Raw genomic sequence first — 24,659 nt, forward strand, 5'->3', positions numbered from 1 at the left:
ATTATACTTCTAATATAATATTTGGATAAATAATAAATATTAATAGAGACAAATAAATTAATATTAAGTAATTTTATTTTTATTTTATTTTAAATTTAAAATTACTTAATTATTATTATATTTTATATATGTTAGTACCTTTTCAATAACGTCACTACAAAATGAGTTGTTAATAGGGGAAAAAAATACAAATGTTTTATAACTATATTATTTTTATTCTTCAAATTATTATTATTATTCATAAGTTATTAATAAATATATTCATATAAATATTAATATCATCGATCAGCTTGATTTAATTCACAGACCGATCCTTTGAACCCCGATCCTCTGACAATTTGATTTGCAGCCACTCAAGGTAAAGGAGAGAATAAGGATAATGTGGTGGTCCAACTGATTTAAAAGTTAAGGGGAACCAATGAAAAGGGTCAAGAATCATCGGTAGGTATCGATTCAATTGTATGATTAAGATGGGCTGAAGCAGTGTCATTGATGATGTGAACGCACCACAACTGGTATTAATCTCGGCCTCCTGGGCAGTTGGGGCCTTGCCAAAAGTCCTAATATTCACATGTTTTACCTCAGATTATTTTAATTTTGGCATTTTTGGAGTGGCCCTGTAGCCACAGTTTTGGAAAGCGCCAAGTTATTGATGATAACTACAAATCATAAATGAACAACAAAGAATTTCCCAGGACTCGAGCATTACTGAAGCAACTTTTATTATGGTTTGTATATTGATTTAAAGGGAACAAACATAGATGATTTATAGCATTTGTTTTCCTATATCAGCAGATCTTTATGCCCTCTTGAACATGACTTTGAATGGAACATCACTCAGGGCGAGGCGGCGTATCCCACCATCGATATAAATGCCGATATCTCTGCATAAAACTTTGCAGAAGTCACACACAGAAGGGCAGAAAACAAGCTTGTAGTCATTATCATACTTCTCGATCTTAAACCAGTTGCTGGTTGTTTCGCGGCCAGGATTACCTTCGACTCCCCCACTTGTCACGAACCATTGTCCCAGAGAGTCATCATGGCTGTCAAGCTTCCACACTGTTGATTGGACACAGATCGTTGCAGCGGAGAACTTGATGTTCATATCAGTGGATACACGGACAACGCCTTTTGTGAGGTTCACAGGTGAAAATGTTAGTGGTAGGCCATCTTTTACCTCATGTTGCTCCTGAACGACATCGAGAGGACAGGTTTCATTTCCAGTGCTGGCAAGAGTAAGACCACCGCCTTTCCCACGAACAACTGGCAAGATGTAATAGTTGGTGCCTGTGTGAAGATTCTGGCCACCGATGTCAAGCACTGGATCAGGTGCAGCACTGGCTGCCACAGGCAATGACCTTGTTACAAAGGCAAAGATAAGGAAGGAGCTGAGTACTGCTAATGTAGACTTCATTGTTATCACTGCTGCTTTCATGTGAAAATGAATTAGAAGAGCTTGTACTTATAGAGATCGGCGATGGACAACATGATCTCTATTCAAAGGTTGAAGAGTTGTGGAGGACAAGCTAAGCTGGCCTGAATTGACCAACCTGCAAAGTCATCAGTTCAGATAAGCAAGGGTTTTTTCATGTATTGAATTGGTCCAATGCTAATCAAGGTCTCTATACATATAATCAGAAGTATTCTCTGAAGGAAAATGCAACAAAGTATTTAACACATTATATTCATTTCCCGAAATTTCCAGGCACATGAATTGATTTCTCTATTTCAGCTAATTTGACATATCCTAATTATGAAGTCAAAGATTTGACATAGAATTGAAAGTCAAAACACCCTAATTTATTTTCTGATCTAGTTATTAGTTTTTAAACCCGTGGGGTAGTGATGAATTTGTATATATTTTTTAATATTTTTATTAAATAAAAATTTTACCCCTAACAATAATAGTAAAATTTAACAAATAAATAAGTATTTGAATTTTCAATAGTTATTAAATGGAAAATTGGGTTTGCATCAAACCTTGGGTGTAAAATAGTCATTTGGCCTTTATTAATTATGAGATTTAACATGTTTGGGCTTCAATTATAAAAAGACTTTAGCCAATCTAACTTGGATATCTAGTACATTATATATTTTTACATTATATTGCTTTTCCCATGTGAGAATTATACATTCCAACATTCCTCCTCTAACACTTGTCATATATGGGATGACCCATCTAAATTGGCTCTAGTTCTTCTTAGCTCAACCTAAAACATGGCTAGTTCTTCTAGGTTAACCCATGGGTTCACCTAAGTTTTAACCCAGGGGTCTGACCTCTTTCAACTTGCCCACCATGCTCAAACGACTCTTAGAATGACTATTTTTAGCTCAACCCACTATCCTTAAACGGGTCTTAGATTAATGACTGTTTGACCTTTATAGCTTTGATACCATAAAACTGAGCAAGAGCATAAGAATTGTATAATTTCTCTCTTTAATTAACTATCAAAATTACATTGTAATTATATGAATCCAATTTCCTATATTTAGAAATTACATATATGAAATCCATTATATACAAGAAAACCGCTAATTTACTTTATAGACAAAAAAATAATAATTAATCTTATTCAGTTATTCCTAAATTCAGTGCCTAGACAATTAACACCAGATTTTCAATAGTCATTTATATATTTGTTGTCATACTTTGGTTTATTTTTTATCACCTTATCTAAAACATATGTGAACAGGAATGAAAAATAAACTAAACTTTTGATCATCGATTAGGATTATAGGCAAGATCTTTGGTTTCATGCAGATTAAAAATTCATTGAAATGATCTTCGTTTCCCTCCTAGTTTGGTTTCATGCACATTAAATCCAGAGGAACACAAAACAAGATGGGCATTGTAGTAGGTGGAATTACGGTTGTGCCAGATGTTAATATAGCTTATCATGTTATATCCAACCATGGCAGCCATCAAATAATAAAACAAAAAGAAATGTATACCTGCCCGTTTTAGAAGTTCTATTGACAAGCCAGCGATATGCTTCAAACCAGGTAACTGAATGCTGCGTTTCTACATGAAGTATTAGACATCAGAGATAAAACATTTCCAAACAAGCTGCTTCTTATCCACTAAATTAAGTGAACAGGAGACTTACCTCGAGAGAAATCATGTCAAAAGAAACTGTTTATCTTTGCAATGAGTTCTACAGACCCCTAGAAGAAACTTAACAAACTGTTCTATAAATTTGTGGAGTCTGTAGTCTTGTTCCCTTGCTTGAAAACCTGAAATGGTACTAATAAAGTTGTCAATAAAACAATCAAAGCCATACCATCAAGCTATTATTACCCCAGGCAGAAGGTAACCTTTTTAATGGTGAGCAAATTCTGTCATAAATCATAGTTTTGAGTTAATTACATAGTTTTTGATCCCAGTAAACAAAGTACAGTACCAAATATAAAAACAGAATGCTTGTAAAAATATAAAAAACAGAGATGAATGAATTATTACCTATCATAGGTCCTCAATGCCCCTAATGTCTTCCAAACATGATTCACCGTCAACATAATTGTCTACTTTCGTTCCAAAAAGAAAAATTGGCCATCCAACTGTATTTGCTCATTGATTCCTTCCAGAACCAAGAAAGATTCTGTTTTGGCGTGGTGCATCACATATTCAGTTGTGAATTCATGAGTAACACCATTCACCTCAACCCAACTAGACCCATATTTTTTCTTTACTTTTTGATTTCGCTTCCACATCCTCATCTTTAATGCATCTTCCTGCCTATTTGCAGCAAAATAAATATTCCGTAATAGTATATAAATCCCATCATCATCTGGTTCTAATTCAATTAACATTTTTGCAGCCATTTCAGCTAAATTCAAGTTCCCATACACCAAACAAGCCCTAAGTAATGATCTCCAGATAATGGCATCTGGGTTAATTGGCATCAGTTCAATAAAATCTTTAGCTTCTTCTAAAAGCCCAGCTCGGCAAAGAAGATCCACCATGCACCCATAATGCTCAATCTTGGGTTTCAAACTATAGAACTGGTTCATCCTATTGAACAATCTCTGACCCTCAACAAGAAACCCTGCATGACTACAAGCAGATAAAACTGACAAAAATGTAACCTCATTTGGTTTGATATTCGATTCTGTCATGTCACCAAAAGCCTCAAGAGCATTCTTCCCTTTACCATGAAGTGCATATCCTGATATTAAAGTAGTCCATGGAAATACATCCTTCTCCCGTACCTCACTAAATACCTTTAATGCCACATCAAGACATCCACTTTTTGCATACATATTCATTAAAGCATTATTCACGGTAACACCAAAAGCAAGGTTACTTTTATTGACATAACCATGAATGCATTTACCAAAATCAAGAGCTCCAATGTCAGCACAACCTGACAATACAGCCACAATCGTAATCACCGTACAATACTCCCCTCCTGCTTTCATATCCCTAAAAAGTTTCAATGCCTCAACTATTTCCCACCCCCGAACATAACCCGTTATCATTGCATTCCAAGAAACTGAATTTCTCTCAGGCATTTCATCAAAAACCCAGCGCGAAGACTCCAAATCATTGACCATTACAAACCCATTAAGCAAACTATTCCATGAAGCAATATCTCTAAATTCCATACATTTAAAAACTTTCAGAGCCGATTCAATATCTTTATTCTTGCTATAAAAATCAATCAGCGCATTACCCATAATTGGGTCCACCCCTAATGAAAACATGACGATTATCCCATGAACTATCCTACTAAAAGCTAAATTTTTCATACGTTTACACGCTGACAAAGCAGCAACAACAGAATACTTATCAGGTTTTATATTACTACAAATTCAACGAGAAAATACCCACAAAGCTATACTGGGTTCTCCAGTTTCCACGTGAAGATTAATGAGACATGTCCATGAAACTATATCTGGGTTTTGAATTTGACTGAAGAGGGTGTTGGGTTCCTGTGAGGTTCCGAATTTGGCGTAAGAGTTAAGCAATTTGCACACAAAAGGTTGGTGATCGTGGAGAAGTGCAAGCATTACTGCTTGAGCGTGGATTTGTTTTAGAAAAGCAAGAGATTTACTTTGGCGCAACAGGATTTGCAAGTGTTTGTAGTTCATGACTTGGAGGTACAGAATTAGTTTGAAACATTGATAGAGAATTTGGACCACATTGTTAAAGAAATGTCCAGTACTTGAACTGTGTTACAGAATCCAAGAGTCGCTTGATGGAGAACACGATGCGATAAATGTTGAAAACTGCGTTCCATTTTGAGAAGAGTTGCTGTCTAATAAACACCCTGTATGAGAATACTGCGGCTAGACATACACGGCAATCCAGCATGTGACAAAAGGCAAATGAATCATTCAACATTATTTCGTTTGAACACATTGCAATTCTTTTTGAAAAAAAAAAAGTGTATTTTTATTTTTCTATTTTTTCTTCTTCTCTTCGTTGATATCTTCACGCAACCTCTCTAATGAAAAATTTACACACTCTTTTCACCGAAGTCGCTCATCTCCGCTCTCAATTTCTCCTCTGCTCTCTCCTCTACCACATGTCACCTCCCAAACTTGACACAGGACACCTCTCGGGTCCTCAACCCCGCCCTCACCCATTAACTTCATTCATTTTCATCCAACTTTTCTCATTCTTCTCAAACAAAAAACATATTGGCAACGTTTTGAGGGGTGATTATGTCAACCAAAGCGTCGATTCATATCCACATATAGCAAAAAACTTTTATGAAATCTTGATGGATAACCTCTACTTCAAAATTAGGTACATCTCTATATAAAAAACACAAGTGGAAGATAATTTTCCAACCATTGAAAGTTTTTCAATGGTAATCAATGACCAATATATCAGAATCAAGGATGAATAGATTGTTGAAGGCTTAGATTTGGGATTGTGTAACAATCGGGGAGGTTTACGAACATGCGCCAAAATGGGTGGCTGTTGTTGTTGTAATTGGTTTGAACAAAAAGGATGGCTCATTGTTGCAGTTGTAATTGATTGAATGGAGAGTCGCAATTGATTCAAAGAAAGAGAGTTACCGACATGCGCTCAATTTCAAGTAAAAGAAGAAAGAAGATGACAAAAAATTAAATAAAGCAAGAGAAAGAAAATAACGAATATGCGAGAAGAGATTATAAGGATAACAAAACTTATAAAGCATTAAAATTTTCATTTATTTAATATAATAATTATATTATATTTTTAATTTATTTATTTAATAAATATAGATGATATCCCTGATTATCAAAATATATATATACATAAATATATATAAAAGTGTGAGAATGGAAAAATTATTCTCTTAAAGTATTTTTTAATAGTTGTTTTTATGTATGTGTAAAATAAGAATTTTGTAATTCTATATAACCATTTTGACCAAATTTAAATAGATTTATTTAAATTTGAATATAAATAATTTAGATCGAATTTAATTTTAAAACAAGACAAAGTTTCTTTCAGTAGTAGATAAAGTCACGTATATTAATTAGTTGATAATTTAAACCAAATAAACCATGTAAGACAATATTACGAACTTAAGCACGAATCTTTTATTGAAATTAATTTTCAACAGTGAGTCTTACAACATTAACAACCTTATTCTATTATTACAATCCAGCAGTCTAAACATGATCAACTAGCCATTTTTATCTGATTACTGTTCGAGCTTGGATGATGATGATGAAGAACTGTCAGCAAGGAGCAGCTTATAGTCCTCAGCCTTGACGAGCCGAAACACTAAAAAATCTCTATCAAGTTTCAGAGCCAGAGCTCTTGTAGCAGTAAAAACTCCAACCTCGCTGCACAAAGTTACACAAGTCGCGCACACTTTTGGACAATGAACAAAATAGTACACATTTTTAGTCCCAAAAAACCTCTCAAATTTGAACCAATTTTGCACTGTATAGGCTCCAGGATTCCCTTCTGTTCCGTTCGTTGTTATGAACCAGGCGCCCCAAAATGTGTCGTAGTCAGCTACCTTCCAAACAAATGAGGTCTCTGAGCAGATGCCTTCTGAAACATTGGAGAACTTGATGTTTACGTCAGTGGAGTCATAAACAATTCCTTCTGGATCTGCAGTAGCTGGTGAGATCAACAATGGCTGACCCCTGTCGAGTTTTGTGGATAGAATGACATCAAATGGGCAGTAGTTGCTGCCTCCGGCAAGGCTGACGATGCCGGCAGCAGGTCCTTTGTATATTGTTACTGCGTAGTAAGGAGTTCCAGCGAGGACCCGGTCACCATTGCTGTCAAGTAAAGGCTGCGGATCCCCAGTCGCCGATAAGGGCTTTGGGGTGATGATGGCAAGCAGAAGGATGGGAAGTAAGGAAGCAGCTTTCATGGTTGCTTCAAAATTTAAGGCTGTTTGATGTGTAAAGATCGAAGCTTGAAAGAACTTCAATTTATAGAGGTAGAGGATCATCTTTTGGTACGTGCGTGTAAGGTGGCACATGTAAGACATTATCTTTTTCAGGGGTATAGACCTATGTAATTATATATGTATATGGGTGGATATAGTTCATTCAATCCAAGCTATCCAAGTAGGTCGATTATGTTTGGTTGAAATGAATAAAGTTTAAACAAAGATAATCTTAGTTTGATGTTGAGTCCGTAGAAATTTATAGACAAATTTATCTTTTCTAATAACTTTCATCTTATAATTTTTTTTTTATGATTTATCTTTTTTTTTAATATGTGGAGACCTTTCGTCTTCTTCTTCTTTTCTCCGATAGCTTTCTAGTTGTTTCTTCGATGAATTCATCATCAATCAAATAAATTAAATTAGGTTTTAAAACAATCATTTTAGATTCAAATTAAACTTTAACTAATCCTTATTTGAATTTAATTTGATTTAAATCAACCTTAAAATTGAATACAACCTCACATGGATTGTTGGTCCTCATAAAATTTTACATCACAATTCATTTCAGGGATCGTGGTCCAACCTCATTTGCAAATGTATGCATCTGTTGAATTGGACATTTTACTAACTATTCGTTTCTTTACTCTTTCAAAATTAGAATTATTGAGATATTAATTGAAGTTTAAATCCCAATTTCTTATGGTTTTAATGTAGATTTTAATCCTAATTAATCCTTCAAGAGATAACAAAAATCAATAATTAATAAAAAGGTGTTAATGATACAAGTAATATTATATGTATTTATTTTAATTTATCTTTAATTTAAAATTAATTAATTATATAATAATATATTAATATTTGTATTTATTTTTGTATCCATTATTGATATGTAAAGTATTATTGTTTCGAAAATATCTGATAATTCTTATACGCATGAGTTTACAAATATATAGTGAATTCTACTATTATTTGCTATATATAAGGGATGGTCCAACAAATTAATGAAAGTGACTACATATCTGTTCCACTGAAAGAAATGACGAAGTTTTGAGGAAAGGATATGAATTTTAGATATATATATATTTTTTGAGGTTTGCTCACCACTAGGGTTGGATTGAAACCAAACTGATTTAAGTTCAATTTAAACAAAGTTTAGCTCAAACTCGAGTCTAAGAGGTTATGTAACATATAACTTGAGTTTGAAGAGTATTCGATTTGTAAAATTGATAAATTTGAAAAACTCGATTCAAATGAGTTAAAATAATATCATTTTTACTAATACGCATTGAAACAATATTGATTTTATCGATTTTGGTTTAACTATAGTATTGAATCAAACTTAATTTGAGCTTAATTTGATATTGTATTCAAGTTTAAATTCAACTCTTCTCAAACCGAACTCAATCTAGCACAAACCTGAGTTTAACTCTAGTGGTTCCACTCCAACTACCCAGTTGGATTTTAATTATTTAGGATTTCATAAGGTCCAAACACAACACCTGGCATTACTTACATTACACTTTAAGCTTCTTAGAATGGGGTCAAGCATGAAAGAGATATATCCAGTTTTCATTTACAGAACAATGAAAAATTACAAATATATATATATATTGAATACAAATTCCTGATGTGAAAACCCCCATAAAAGACAAATTTAACAAGTCCTCTTGTCAAGCCGTGTTGTCACACCAAAAAATCGATTTGTTATCAATATTTTATTTTGACAAGTCCTTTTTCTCGTATGGTTATTCTACACAATCTACAGATCATAAATGAACAACAAAGAATTTCCCAGGACTAGAGCATTACTGAAGCAACTTTTATTATAGTTTGTATATTGATTTAAAGGGAATAAACATAGATGATTTATAGCATTTGTCTTCCTATATCAGCAGATCTTCATGCCCTCTTGAACATGACTTTGAATGGAACATCACTCAGGGCGAGGCGGCGTATCCCACCATCAATATAAATGCCGATATCTCTGCATAAAACTTTGCAGAAGTCACACACACAAGGGCAGAAAACAAGCTTGTAGTCATTATCATACTTCTCGATCTTAAACCAGTTGCTGATTGTTTCGTGGCCAGGATTACCTTCGACTCCCCCACTTGTCACGAACCATTGTGCCAGAGAGTCATCATGGCTGTCAAGCTTCCACACTGTTGATTGGACACAGATCGTTGCAGCGGAGAACTTGATGTTCATATCAGTGGATACGCGGACAACACCTTTTGTGAGGTTCACAGGTGAAAATGTTAGTGGCAGGCCATCTTTTACCTCAAGTTGCTCCTGAACGACATCGAGAGGACAGGTTTCATTTCCAGTGCTGGCAAGAGTAAGACCACCGCCTCTCCCACGAACAACTGGCAAGATGTAATAGTTGGTGCCTGTGTGAAGATTCTAGCCACCGATGTCAAGCACTGGATCAGGTGCAGCACTGGCTGCCACAGGCAATGACCTTGTTACAAAGGCAAAGATAAGGAAGGAGCTGAGTACTGCTAATGTAGACTTCATTGTTATCACTGCTGCTTTCATGTGAAAATGAATTAGAAGAGCTTATACTTATAGAGATCGGCGATGGACAACATGATCTCCATTCAAAGGTTGAAGAGTTGTGGAGGACAAGCTAAGCTGGCCTGAATTGACCAACCTGCAAAGTCATCAGTTCAGATAAGCAAGGGTTTTTTCATGTATTGAATTGGTCCAATGCTAATCAAGGTCTCTATACATATAATCAGAAGTATTCTCTGAAGGAAAATGCAACAAAGTATTTAACACATTATATTCATTTCCTGAAATTTCCAGGCACATGAATTGATTTCTCTATTTCAGCTAATTTGACATGTCCTAATTATGAAGTCAAAGATTTGACATAGAATCAAAAGTCAAAACACCCTAATTTATTTTCTGATCTAGTTGTTAGTTTTTAAACCCGGGGATAGTGATGAATTTGTATATATTTTTTAATATTTTTATTAAATAAAAATTTTACCCCTAACAACAACAGTAAAATTTAATAAATAAGTAGGTATTTGAATTTTTAATAGTTATCAAATGGAAAGTTGGGTTTGCATCAAAACCTTGGGTGTAAAATAGTCATTTGGCCTTTATTAATTATGAGATTTAACATGTTTGGGCTTCAATTATAAAACGACTTTAGTCAATCTAACTTGGATATCTATTACATTACATATTTTTATATTATATTGCTTTTCCCATGTGAGAATTATACATTCCAACATTCCTCCTCAAATATAATTGAGCCACTAGTTAACACTTGTCATATATGGGATGACCCATCTAAATTGGCTCTGGTTCTTCTTAGCTCAACCTAAAACATGGCTAGTTCTTCTAAGTTAACCTATGGGTTCACCTAAGTTTTAACCCAGGGGTCTGACTTCTTTCAACTTGCCCGCCATGCTCAAACGACTCTTAGAATGACTATTTTTAGCTCAACCCATCATACTCAAACGGATCTTAGATTAATGACTGTTTGACTTTTATAGCTTTGATACCATAAAACTAAGCAAGAGCATAAGAATTGTATAATTTCTCTCTTTAATTAACTATCAAAATTACATTGTAATTATATGAATCCAATTTCCTATATTTGGAAGTTACATATATGAAATCCATTATATACAAGAAAACCGCTAATTTACTTTATAGACAAAAAAATAATAATTAATCTTATTCAGTTATTCTTAAATTCAGTGCCTAGACAATTAACACCGGATTTCCAATAGCCATTTATATATTTGTTGTCATACTTTGGTTTATTTTTGATCACTTTATCTAAAACATATATGAACAGGAATGAAAAATAAACTAATATTAGGATTATAGGCAAGATCTTTGGTTTCATGCACATTAAAAATTCATTGAAATGATCTTCTTTTCCTGGCCTAGTTTGAAAACTGCAGGCATCAGGAATGCATATTCCATACAAGGTGAAAAAGTTTAGATGGTCAAATCAGCCAGCTAGAAGTTTTGTTTCTAACCACAAAGGTGAAAGGGCATAATGAATAATAAGATTTGGTTAGGTTAGCAATAACTCGATGAGTTAAATCCAGAGGAACACAAAACAAGATGGGCATTGTAGTAGGTGGAGTTAGGGTCATGCCAGATGTTAATATAGCTTATCATGTTATATCCAACCATGGCAGCCATCAAATAATAAAACAAAAAGAAATGTATGCCCGTTTTAGAAGTTCTATTGACAAGCCAGCGATATGCTTCAAACCAGGTAACTGAATGCTGTGTTTCTACATGAAGTATTAGATATCAGAGATAAAACATTTTTATCCACTAAATTAAGTGAACAGGAGACTTACCTTGAGATAAATCATGCCAAAAGAAACTGTTTATCTTTGCGATGAGTTTTACAGACCCCTAGAAGAAACTTGAACAAACTGTTCTATAAATTCGTGGAGTCTGTAGTCTTGTTCCCTTGCTTGAAAACCTGAAATGGTACTAATCAATTTGTCAATAAAACAATCAAAGGCATACCATTGAGCTATTATTACCCCAGACAAAAGGTAACGTTTTTAATAATGAGCAAATTCTTTGTCATAAATCATAGTTTTGAGTTAATTACATAGTTTTTGATCTCAATAAACAAAAGTACAAAAAATAAAAACAGAATACTTGTAAAAATATTTAAAAAGGGGGATGAATGAATTATTTCCTACCATAGGTCCTCAATGCCCATAGTGTCTTCCAAACATGATTAACCGTCAATATAATTGTCTACTTTCATTCCAAAAAGAAAAATTGGCCATCCAACTGTATTTGCTCATTGATTCCTTCTAGAACCAAGAAAGATTCTGTTTTGGCATGGTGCATCACATATTCAGCTGTGAATTCATTAGTAACACCATTCACCTCAACCCAGCTACACCCATATTTTTTCTTTATTTTTTGATTTCGCATCCACGTCCTCATCTTTAATGCATCTTTCTGCCTATTTGCAGCAAAATAAATATTCCATAATAGTATATAAATCCCATCGTCATCTGGTTCTAATTCAATTAATATTTTTGCAGCCATTTCAGCTAAATTCAAGTTCCCATACACCAAACAAGCCCTAAGTAATGATCTCCAGATAATGGAATCTGGGTTAATTGGCATCTGTTCAATAAAATCTTTAGCTTCTTCTAAAAGCCCAGCTCGGCAAAGAAGATCCACCATGCACCCATAATGCTCAATCTTGGGTTTCAAACTATAGAACTGGTTCATCCTATTGAACAATCTCTGACCCTCAACAAGAAACCCTGCATGACTACAAGCAGATAAAACTGACAAAAATGCAACCTCATTTGGTTTGATATTCGATTCTGTCATGTCACCAAAAGCCTCAAGAGCATTCTTCCCTTTACCATGAAATGCATATCATGATATTAAAGTAGTCCATGAAAATACATCCTTCTCCCGTACCTCACTAAATACCTTTAATGCCATATCAAGACATTCACTTTTTGCATACATATCCATTAAAGCATTATTCACGGTAACACCAAAAGCAAGGTTACTTTTATTAACATAACCATGAATGCATTTACCAAAATCAAGAGCTCCAATGTCAGCACAACCTGACAATACAGCCACAATCGTAATCACCGTACAATACTCCCCTCCTGCTTTCATATCCCTAAAAAGTTTCAATGCCTCAACTATTTCCCACCCCCGAACACAACCCGTTATCATTGCATTCCAAGAAACTGAATTTCTTTCAGGCATTTCATCAAACACCCAGCGCGAAGACTCCAAATCATTGACCATTACAAACCCATTGAGCAAACTATTCCATGAAGCAATATCTCTAAATTCCATACATTTAAAAACTTTCAGAGCCGATTCAATATCTTTATTTTTGCTATACAAATCAATCAGCGCATTACCCACAGTTGGGTCCAACCCTAATCAAAACATGACGATTATCCCATGAACTATCCTACTACAAGCTAAATTTTTCATACGTTTACACGCTGACAAAGCAGCAACAACAGAATAGCTATCAGGTTTTATATTACTACAAATTAAACGAGAAAATACCCACAAAGCTTTACTGGGTTCTCCAGTTTCCACGTGAAGATTAATGAGACATGTCCATGAAACTATATCTGGGTTTTGAATTTGACTGAAGAGGGTTTTGGGTTCCTGTGAGGTTCCGAATTTGGCGTAAGAGTTAAGCAATATGCACACAAAAGGTTGGTGATCGTGGAGAAGTGCAAGCGTTACTGCTTGAGCGTGGATTTGTTTCAGAAAAGCAAGAGATTTACTTTGGCGCAACAGGATTTGCAAGTGTTTGTAGTTCATGACTTGGAGGTACAGAATTAGTTTGAAACATTCATAGAGAATTTGGACCACATTGTTAAAGAAATGTCCAGTACTTGAACTGTATTACAGAATCCAAGAGTCGCTTGATGGAGAACACGATGCGATAAATGTTGAAAACTGCGTTCCATTTTGAGAAGAGTTGCTGTCTAATAAACACCCTGTATGAGAATACTGCGGCTAGACAAACACGGCAATCCAGCATGTGACAAAAGGCAAATGAATCATTCAACATTATTTCGTTTGAACACATTGCAATTCTTTTTTAAAAAAAAACGTGTTTTTTTTTTTAATTTTTTCTTCTTCTCTTCGTTGATATCTTCACGCAACCTCTCTAATGAAAAATTTACACACTCTTTTCACCGAAGTCGCTCATCTCCGCTCTCAATTTCTCCTCTGCTCTCTCCTCTACCACATGCCACCTCTCAAACTTGACACATGACACCTCTCGGGTCCTCAACCCCGCCCTTACCCATTTACTTCATTCATTTTCATCCAACTTTTCCATTCTTCTCAAACAAAAAACATATTGGCAACGTTTGGGGGATGATTATGCCAACCAAAGCGTCGAGTCATATCCACATATAGCAAAAAACTTTTATGAAATCTTGATGGATAACCTCTGCTTCAAAATTAGGTACATCTCTGCATAAAAACACACAACTGGAAGATACTTTTCCGAAGATTGAAAGTTTTTCAATGGTAATCAATGACCAACATATCAGAATCAAGGATGAATAGATTGTTGAAGGCTTAGAATTGGGATTGTGTAGCAATCGAGGAGGTTTACGAACATGCGCGAGGATGGGTGGCTGTTGTTGATGTAACTGGTTGAACAAAAAGGATAGAGCATTGTTGCTGTTGTAATTGCTTAAATGGAGAATCGCAATTGATTCAAATAAAGGGAGTTACCGACATGCCCAATTCCAAGTTAAAGAAGAAAGAAGATTTAAAAAAGAAAAAAAGTGGGTGAAAGAAAATATCCGATATACTAGAAAAATACTGTAAATATTAACAAAATTGATAAAGTATTGAAATTTTTAAAATAAAAATTTAAATTTAAGTTTTCATCATATTTATAAAATCTTAATTTATCTGATATAATAATTATATTATACTCCAAGTTTATCAATATGGAGGGAGTCTTTCATTTTATATATATATAGCGAGCAAAAGAGAAGAAATGGAATATAAATATATATAATATTGTAAAAACGGGAAAATTATTTTCTTAAAATATTTTTTAATAGTTGTTTTTATGTATGTGTAAAATGAGAATTTTGTAATTCTATATGACCATTTTAATAAAATTTAGATTTATTCTATTCGAATTCGTATTTAAATAATTCAAATTGCATCTAATCTTAGAAACAAGGCAAGGATTCTCTCCGTGGTGGATAAAACAATCATAATCACGTATGTTAATTTGTTGATAATTTAATCCAAATGAACCATGCAAGACGATATTATGAACTTAAGCATGAATCTTTTATTGAAATTAATTTTCAACAGTGATCTTACAACATTAACAACCTTATTCTATTATTACAATCCAGCAGTCTAAACATGATCAACTAGCCATTTTTATCTGATTACAGTTCGAGCTGGGATGATGATGATGAAGAACTGTCAGCAAGGAGCAGCTTATAGTCCTCAGCCTTGACGAGCCGAAACACTAAAAAATCTCTCTCAGGCTTCAGAGCCAGAGCTCTTGTAGTAGTAAAAACTCCAACCTCGCTGCACAAAGTTACACAGGTCGCGCACACTTTTGGACAATGAACAAAATAGTACACATTTTTAGTCCCAAAAAACCTCTCAAATTTGAACCAATTTTGCACTGTATAGGCTCCAGGATTCCCTTCTGTTCCGTTCGTTGTTATGAACCAGGCGCCCCAAAATGTGTCGTAGTCAGCTACCTTCCAAACAAATGAGGTCTCTGAGCAGATGCCTTCTGAAACATTGGAGAACTTGATGTTTACGTCAGTGGAGTCATAAACAATTCCTCCTGGAACTGCAGTAGCTGGTGAGATCAACAATGGCTGACCCCTGTCCAGTTTTGTGGATAGAATGACATCAAATGGGCAGTAGTTGCTGCCTCCGGCAAGGCTGACGATGCCGGCAGCAGGTCCTCTGTATATTGTTACTGCGTAGTAAGGAGTTCCAGCGAGGACCCGGTCACCATTGCTGTCAAGTAAAGGCTGCGGATCCCCAGTCGCCGATAAGGGTTTTGGGTTGATGAAGGCAAGCAGAAGGATGGGAAGTAAGGAAGCAGCTTTCATGGTTGCTTCAAAATTTAAGGCTGTTTGATGTGTAAAGATCGAAGCTTGAAAGAACTTCAATTTATAGAGGTAGAGGATGATCTTTTGGTACGTGCGTGTAAGGTGGCACATGTAAGAAATTATCTTTTTCAGGGGTATAGACCTATGTAATTATATATGTATATGGGTGGATATAGTTCATTCAATCCAAGCTATCCAAGTAGGTCGATTATGTTTGGTTGAAATGAATAAAGTTTAAACAAAGATAATCTTAGCTTGATGTTAAGTCCGTAGAAATTTATAGACAAATTCATCTTTTCTAATAACTTTCATCTTATAATTTTTTTCTGACTATTTATCTTTTTTTTTAATATATGGAGACCTTTCGTTTTCTTCTCCTTTTCTCCGATGGCTTTCTAGTTGTTTCTTAGATAAATTCATCATCAATCAAATAAATTAAATTAGGTTTTAAAACAATCATTTTAGATTCAGATTAAACTTTAACTAATCTTTATTTGAATTTAATTTGGTTTAAATCAACCCTAAAATTGAATACAATCTCACATAGATTGTTGGTCCTCATAAAATTTTACATCACAATTCATTTCAGGGATCGTGGTCCAACCTCATTTGCAAATGTATGCATCTGTTGAATTGGACATTTTACTAACTATTCGTTTCTTTACTTTTTCAAAATTAGAATTATTGAGATATTAATTGAAGTTTAAATCCCAATTTCTTATGGTTTTAATGTAGATTTTAATCCTAATTAATGCTTTAAGAGATAACAAGAATCAATAATTAATAAAAAGGTGTTAATGATACAAGTAATATTATATGTATTTATTTTAATTTATCTTTAATTTAAAATTAATTAATCATATAATAATATATTAATATTTGTATTTATTTTTGTATCCATTATTGATATGTAAAGTATTATTGTTTCAAAAATATCTGATAATTCTTATACGCATGAGTTTACAAATATATAGTGAATTCTACTATTATTTGCTACATATAAGGGATGGTCCAACAAATTAATGAAAGTGACTATATATCTGTTCCACTGAAAGAAATGACGAAGTTTTAAGGAAAGGATATGAATTTTGGATATATATATATATATATATATATATATATATATATATATATATATATATATTTTTTTTTTTTTTTTTTTTTTTTTAAGGTTTGCTCACCACTAAGGTTGAATTGAAACCAAACTGATTTAAGTTCAATTTAGACCAAGTTTAGCTCAAACTCGAGTCTAAGAGGTTATGTACCATATAACTTGAGTTTGAAAAGTATTCGATTTATAAAATTGATAAATTTGAAAAACTCGATTCAAATGAGTTAAAATAATATCATTTTTACTAATACGCATTGAAACAATATTGATTTTATCGATTTTGGTTTAACTATAGTATTGAATCAAACTTAATTTGAGGTTAATTTGATATTGTATCCAAGCTTAAATTCAACTCTTCTCAAACTAAACTCAATCTAGCACAAACCCGAGTTTAACTCTAGTGGTTCCACTCCAACTACCCAATTGGATTTTAATTATTTAGGATTTCATAAGGTCCAAACACAACACTCGGCATTACTTACATTACACTTTAAGCTTCTTAGAATGGGGTCAAGCATGAAAGAGATATATCCAGCTTTCATTTACAGAACAATGAAAAATTGCTAATATATATATATAGATATATATATATATATATATATATATATATATATATATATATTGAATACAAATTCCTGATGTGAAAACCCCCATAAAAGACAAATTTAACAAGTCCTCTTGTCAAGCCGTGTTGTCACACCAAAAAATCGATTTGTTATCAATATTTTATTTTGACAAGTCCTTTTTCTCGTATGGTTATTCTACACAATCTACAGATCATAAATGAACAACAAAGAATTTCCCAGGACTAGAGCATTACTGAAGCAACTTTTATTATAGTTTGTATATTGATTTAAAGGGAATAAACATAGATGATTTATAGCATTTGTCTTCCTATATCAGCAGATCTTCATGCCCTCTTGAACATGACTTTGAATGGAACATCACTCAGGGCGAGGCGGCGTATCCCACCATCGATATAAATGCCGATATCTCTGCATAAAACTTTGCAGAAGTCACACACAGAAGGGCAGAAAACAAGCTTGTAGTCGTTATCATACTTCTCGATCTTAAACCAGTTGCTGGTTGTTTCGCGGCCAGGATTACCTTCGACTCCCCCACTTGTCACGAACCATTGTCCCAGAGAGTCATCATGGCTGTCAAGCTTCCACACTGTTGATTGGACACAGATCGTTGCAGCGGAGAACTTGATGTTCATATCAGTGGATACGCGGACAACGCCTTTTGTGAGGTTCACAGGTGAAAATGTTAGTGGCAGGCCATTTTTTACCTCATGTTGCTCCTGAACGACATCGAGAGGACAGGTTTCATTTCCAGTGCTGGCAAGAGTAAGACCACCGCCTCTCCCACGAACAGCTGGCAAGATGTAATAGTTGGTGCCTGTGTGAAGATTCTGGCCACCGATGTCTAGCACTGGATCAGGTGCAGCACTGGCTGCCACAGGCAATGACCTTGTTACAAAGGCAAAGATAAGGAAGGAGCTGAGTACTGCTAATGTAGACTTCATTGTTATCACTGCTGCTTTCATGTGAAAATGAATTAGAAGAGCTTGTACTTATAGAGATCGGCGATGGACAACACGATCTCTATTCAAAGGTTGAAGAGTTGTGGAGGACAAGCTGAGCTGGCCTGAATTGACCAACCTGCAAATTCATCAGTTCAGATAAACAAGGGTCTTTTCATGTATTGAATTGGTCCAATGCTAATCAAGGTCTCTATACATATAATCAGAAGTATTCTCTGAAGGAAAATGCAACAAAGTATTTAACACATTATATTCATTTCCCGAAATTTCCAGGCACATGAATTGATTTTTCTATTTCAGCTAATTTGACATGTCCTAATTATGAAGTCAAAGATTTGACATAGAATTGAAAGTCCAAACACCCTAGTTTATTTTCTGATGTAGTTGTTAGCTTTTAAACCTGGGGATAGTGATGAATTTGTGTATATTTTTTAATATTTTTATTAAATAAAAATTTTACCTCTAACAACAACAGTGAAATTTAACAAATAAGTACATATTTGAATTTTCAATAATTATTAAATGAAAAGTTGGGTTCGCATCAAAACCTTGGGTGTAAAATAGTTGTTTGGCCTTTATTAATTATGAGATTTAATATGTTTGGGCTTCAATTATAAAAAGACTTTAGTCCATCTAACTTAGATATCTATTACATTATATACTTTTACATTATATTGCTTTTCCATGGGAGAATTATACATTCCAACATTCCTCCTCAAATATAATTGAGCCACTAGTTAACAATTGTCATATATGGGATGACCCATCTAAATTGGATCTGATTCTTCTTAGCTCAACCTAAAACATGACTAGTTCTTTTAGGTTAACCCATGGGTTCACCTAAGTTTTAAGTCAGGGGTCTGGCTTCTTTCAACTTGCCTACCATACTCAAACGGCTTTTCAAACGACTAATTTTAGCTCAACCCACCATACTCAAACGGGTATTAGATTAATGACCGTTTGACCTTTATAGCTTTGTTACCATAAAACTGAGCGAGAGCATAAGAATTGTATAATTTCTCTCTTTAATTAACTATCAAAATTACATTGTAATTATATGAATCCAATTTCCTATATTTGGAAGTTACATATATGAACTCCATTATATTCAAGAAAACCGCTAATTTACTTTATAGACAAAAAAATAATAATTAATCTTATTCAGTTATTCTTAAATTCAGTAACTAGACAATTAACACCGGATTTCCAATAGTCATTTATATATTTGTTGTCATACTCCGGTTTATTTTTTATCACCTTATCTAAAACATATATGAACAGGAATGAAAAATAAACTAAACTTTTGATCATCGATTAGGATTATAGGCAAGATCTTTGGTTTCATGCACATTAAAAATTCATTGAAATGATCTTCGTTTCCCTCCTAGTTTGAAAACTGCAGGCATCAGGAATGCTTATTCCATACAAGGTGAATAAGTTTAGATGGTCAAATCAGCCAGCTAGAAGTTTTCTTTCTAACCACAAAGGTGAAAGGGCATAATGAATAATAAGATTTGGTTAGGTTAGCAATAACTCGATGAGTTAAATCCAGAGGAACACAAAACAAGATGGGCATTGTAGTAGGTGGAATTAGGGTTGTGCCAGACGTTAATATAGCTTATCATGTTATATCCAACCATGGCAGCCATCAAATAATAAAACAAAAAGAAATGTATACCTGCTCGTTTTAGAAGTTCTATTGACAAGCCAGCGATATGCTTCAAACCAGGTAACTGAATGCTGCGTTTCTACATGAAGTATTAGACATCAGAGATAAAACATTTCCAAACAAGCTGCTTCTTATCCACTAAATTAAGTGAACAGGAGACTTACCTCGAGAGAAATCATGTCAAAAGAAACTGTTTATCTTTGCAATGAGTTCTACAGACCCCTAGAAGAAACTTAACAAACTGTTCTATAAATTTGTGTCTGTAGTCTTGTTCCCTTGCTTGAAAACCTGAAATGGTACTAATAAAGTTGTCAATAAAACAATCAAAGCCATACCATCAAGCTATTATTACCCCAGGCAGAAGGTTACCTTTTTAATGGTGAGCAAATTCTGTCATAAATCATAGTTTTGAGTTAATTACATAGTTTTTGATCCCAGTAAACAAAGTACAGTACCAAATATAAAAACAGAATGCTTGTAAAAATATAAAAAACAGAGATGAATGAATTATTACTTATCATAGGTCCTCAATGCCCCTAATGTCTTCCAAACATGATTCACCGTCAACATAATTGTCTACTTTCGTTCCAAAAAGAAAAATTGGCCATCCAACTGTATTTGCTCATTGATTCCTTCCAGAACCAAGAAAGATTCTGTTTTGGCGTGGTGCATCACATATTCAGCTGTGAATTCATGAGTAACACCATTCACCACAACCCAACTACACCCATATTTTTTCTTTACTTTTTGATTTCGCTTCCACATCCTCATCTTTAATGCATCTTCCTGCCTATTTGCAGCAAAATAAATATTCCGTAATAGTATATAAATCCCATCATCATCTGGTTCTAATTCAATTAACATTTTTGCAGCCATTTCAGCTAAATTCAAGTTCCCATACACCAAACAAGCCCTAAGTAATGATCTCCAGATAATGGCACCTGGGTTAATTGGCATCTGTTCAATAAAATCTTTAGCTTCTTCTAAAAGCCCAGCTCGGCAAAGAAGATCCACCATGCATCCATAATGCTCAATCTTGGGTTTCAAACTATAGAACTGGTTCATCCTATTGAACAATCTCTGACCCTCAACAAGAAACCCTGCATGACTACAAGCAGATAAAACTGACAAAATTGTAACCTCATTTGGTTTGATATTCGATTCTGTCATGTCACCAAAAGCCTCAAGAGCATTCTTCCCTTTACCATGAAATGCATATCCTGATATTAAAGTAGTCCATGAAAATACATCCTTCTCCCGTACCTCACTAAATACCTTTAATGCCACATCAAGACTTCCACTTTTTGCATACATATTCATTAAAGCATTATTCACGGTAACACCAAAAGCCAGGTTACTTTTATTGACATAACCATGAATGCATTTACCAAAATCAAGAGCTCCGATGTCAACACAACCTGACAATACAGCCACAATCGTAATCACCGTACAATACTCCCCTCCTGCTTTCATATCCCTAAAAAGTTTCAATGCCTCAACTATTTCCCACCCCCGAACATAACCCGTTATCATTGCATTCCAAGAAACTGAATTTCTCTCAGGCATTTCATCAAACACCCAGCGCGAAGACTCCAAATCATTGACCATTACAAACCCATTAAGCATACTATTCCATGAAGCAATATCTCTAAATTCCATACATTTAAAAACTTTCACAGCCGATTCAATATCTTTATTCTTGCTATACGAATCAATCAGCGCATTACCCATAATTGGGTCCAACCCTAATGAAAACATGACGATTATCCCATGAACTATCCTACTACATGCTAAATTTTTCGTACGTTTACACGCTGACAAAGCAGCAACAACAGAATAGCTATCAGGTTTTATATTACTACAAATTAAACGAGAAAATACCCACAAAGCTTTACTGGGTTCTCCAGTTTCCACGTGAAGATTAATGAGACATGTCCATGAAACTATATCTGGGTTTTGAATTTGACTGAAGAGGGTGTTGGGTTCCTGTGAGGTTCCGAATTTGGCGTAAGAGTTAAGCAATTTGCACACAAAAGGTTGGTGATCGTGGAGAAGTGCAAGCGTTACTGCTTGAGCGTGGATTTGTTTCAGAAAAGCAAGAGATTTACATTGGCGCAACAGGATTTGCAAGTGTTTGCAGTTCATGACTTGGAGGTACAGAATTAGTTTGAAACATTGATAGAGAATTTGGACCACATTGTTAAAGAAATGTCCAGTACTTGAACTGTATTACAGAATCCAAGAGTCGCTTGATGGAGAAGACGATGCGATAAATGTTGAAAACTGCGTTCCATTTTGAGAAGAGTTGCTGTCTAATAAACACCCTGTATGAGAATACTGCAGCTAGACATACACGGCAATCCAGCATGTGGCAAAAGGCAAATGAATCATTCAACATTATTTCGTTTGAACACATTGCAATTCTTTTTGAAAAAAAAAAAAAGTGTTCTCTTTTTTTAATTTTTTCTTCTTCTCTTCGTTGATATCTTCACCACGCAACCTCTCTAATGAAAAATTTACACACTCTTTTCACCGAAGTCGCTCATCTCCGCTCTCAATTTCTCCTCTACCACATGTCACCTCTCAAACTTGACACAGGACACCTCTCGGGTCCTCAACCCCGCCCTCACCCATTAACTTCATTCATTTTCATCCAACTTTTCTCATTCTTCTCAAACAAAAAACATATTGGCAATGGAGGGGTGATTATGCCAACCAAAGCGTCGATTCATATCCACATATAGCAAAACTTTTATGAAATCTTGATGGATAAACTCTACTTCAAAATTAGGTACATCTCTATATAAAAAACACAAGTGGAAGATAATTTTCCAACCATTGAAAGTTTTTCAATGGTAATCAATGACCAATATATCAGAATCAACGATGAATAGATTGTTGAAGGCTTAGATTTGGGATTGTGTAACAATCGGGGAGGTTTACGAACATGCGCCAGAATGGGTGGCTGTTGTTGATGTAATTGGTTGAACAAAAAGGATGGATCATTGTTGCAGTTGTAATTGATTGAATGGAGAGTCGCAATTGATTCAAAGAAAGGGGGTTACCGACATGCTCAATTTCAAGTAAAAGAAGAAAGAAGATGACAAAAGATTAAAAAAAAGCAAGAGAAAGAAAATATGCGAGAAGAGATTATAAGGATAACAAAACTTATAAAGCATTAAAATTTTTATTTATTTAATATAATAATTATATTATATTTTAATTTATTTATTTATTTAATAAATATGGATGATATCTCTGATTATCAAAATATATATATATACATAAATATATATAAAAGTGTGAGAATGAAAAAATTATTCTCTCAAAGTATTTTTTAATAGTTGTTTTTATGTATGTGTAAAATAAGAATTTTGTAATTTTATATAATCATTTTGACCAAATTTAAATAGATTTATTTAAATTTGAATATGAATAATTTAGATCGAATTTAATTTTAAAACAAGACAGAGTTTCTTTCAGTAGTGGATAAAGTCACGTATATTAATTAGTTGATAATTTAAACCAAATGAACCATGCAAGACAATATTACGAACTTAAGCACGAATCTTTTATTGAAATTAATTTTCAACAGTGAGTCTTACAACATTAACAACCTTATTCTCTTATTACAATCCAGCAGTCTAAACATGATCAACTAGCCATTTTTATCTGATTACTGCTCGAGCTTGGATGATGATGATGAAGAACTGTCAGCAAGGAGCGGCTTATAGTCCTCAGCCTTGACGAGCCGAAACACTAAAAAATCTCTCTCAGGTTTCAGAGCCAGAGCTCTTGTAGTAGTAAAAACTCCAACCTCGCTGCACAAAGTTACACAAGTCGCGCACACTTTTGGACAATGAACAAAATAGTACACATTTTTAGTCCCAAAAAACCTCTCAAATTTGAACCAATTTTGCACTGTATAGGCTCCAGGATTCCCTTCTGTTCCGTTCGTTGTTATGAACCAGGCGCCCCAAAATGTGTCGTAGTCAGCTACCTTCCAAACAAATGAGGTCTCTGAGCAGATGCCTTCTGAAACATTGGAGAACTTGATGTTTACGTCAGTGGAGTCATAAACAATTCCTTCTGGATCTGCAGTAGCTGGTGAGATCAACAATGGCTGACCCCTGTCCAGTTTTGTGGATAGAATGACATCAAATGGGCAGTAGTTGCTGCCTCCGGCAAGGCTGACGATGCCGGCAGCAGGTCCTTTGTATATTGTTACTGCGTAGTAAGGAGTTCCAGCGAGGACCCGGTCACCATTGCTGTCAAGTAAAGGCTGCGGATCCCCAGTCGCCGATAAGGGTTTTGGGGTGATGATGGCAAGCAGAAGGATGGTAAGTAAGGAAGCAGCTTTCAT

General features: G+C 34.4%; 7 protein-coding genes and 2 pseudogenes across 8 annotated transcripts; all 9 read right to left on the reverse strand.

Annotated features, from left to right (window-relative positions):
• Positions 1-705: 705 nt before the first annotated feature.
• LOC123195895 (kunitz trypsin inhibitor 5-like) lies at positions 706-1,540 on the reverse strand. Its single transcript, XM_044609759.1, has one exon. The coding sequence runs from the start codon at positions 1,436-1,438 to the stop codon at positions 800-802; it is 639 nt and encodes a 212-aa protein (XP_044465694.1). The 5' UTR covers positions 1,439-1,540; the 3' UTR covers positions 706-799.
• Positions 951-23,439, reverse strand: LOC123195893 (pentatricopeptide repeat-containing protein At2g20540-like). Of its 2 annotated transcripts, none has more exons than XM_044609757.1 (4): positions 22,877-23,439; positions 3,111-5,538; positions 2,956-3,025; positions 951-1,553 (listed from the first exon to the last, which is right to left on the reverse strand). In XM_044609757.1, the coding sequence occupies exon 2, from the start codon at positions 4,750-4,752 to the stop codon at positions 3,526-3,528; it is 1,227 nt and encodes a 408-aa protein (XP_044465692.1). In that variant the 5' UTR covers positions 4,753-5,538; positions 22,877-23,439; the 3' UTR covers positions 951-1,553; positions 2,956-3,025; positions 3,111-3,525. The 2 variants fall into 2 exon arrangements, with proteins under 2 accessions (XP_044465692.1, XP_044465691.1); XM_044609756.1 differs by lacking the exon at positions 22,877-23,439 and having other exon boundaries at positions 3,111-3,237; positions 3,464-6,061.
• On the reverse strand, positions 6,645-7,331 carry LOC123196500 (kunitz trypsin inhibitor 5-like). Its single transcript, XM_044610563.1, has one exon. It carries the CDS (start codon positions 7,329-7,331, stop codon positions 6,645-6,647), a length of 687 nt encoding a protein of 228 aa, XP_044466498.1.
• On the reverse strand, positions 9,158-9,913 carry LOC123195897 (annotated as a pseudogene).
• LOC123195892 lies at positions 11,552-14,625 on the reverse strand (annotated as a pseudogene).
• Positions 15,161-16,091, reverse strand: LOC123195894 (kunitz trypsin inhibitor 5-like). Its single transcript, XM_044609758.1, has one exon. It carries the CDS (start codon positions 16,079-16,081, stop codon positions 15,284-15,286), a length of 798 nt encoding a protein of 265 aa, XP_044465693.1. The 5' UTR covers positions 16,082-16,091; the 3' UTR covers positions 15,161-15,283.
• LOC123195896 (kunitz trypsin inhibitor 5-like) lies at positions 17,898-18,664 on the reverse strand. Its single transcript, XM_044609760.1, has one exon. It carries the CDS (start codon positions 18,628-18,630, stop codon positions 17,992-17,994), a length of 639 nt encoding a protein of 212 aa, XP_044465695.1. The 5' UTR covers positions 18,631-18,664; the 3' UTR covers positions 17,898-17,991.
• On the reverse strand, positions 18,299-22,882 carry LOC123195891 (pentatricopeptide repeat-containing protein At2g29760, chloroplastic-like). Its single transcript, XM_044609754.1, has 5 exons — positions 20,811-22,882; positions 20,666-20,686; positions 20,461-20,584; positions 20,306-20,375; positions 18,299-18,745 (listed from the first exon to the last, which is right to left on the reverse strand). Exon 1 carries the CDS (start codon positions 22,439-22,441, stop codon positions 20,873-20,875), a length of 1,569 nt encoding a protein of 522 aa, XP_044465689.1. The 5' UTR covers positions 22,442-22,882; the 3' UTR covers positions 18,299-18,745; positions 20,306-20,375; positions 20,461-20,584; positions 20,666-20,686; positions 20,811-20,872.
• Positions 23,440-23,972: 533 nt separating the features above from the next.
• On the reverse strand, positions 23,973-24,659 carry LOC123196501 (21 kDa seed protein-like). Its single transcript, XM_044610564.1, has one exon. It carries the CDS (start codon positions 24,657-24,659, stop codon positions 23,973-23,975), a length of 687 nt encoding a protein of 228 aa, XP_044466499.1.

This window comes from Mangifera indica, chromosome 14 (genome assembly GCF_011075055.1).
Source record: "Mangifera indica cultivar Alphonso chromosome 14, CATAS_Mindica_2.1, whole genome shotgun sequence".
NCBI classification, from domain to species: Eukaryota; Viridiplantae; Streptophyta; class Magnoliopsida; order Sapindales; family Anacardiaceae; genus Mangifera; species Mangifera indica.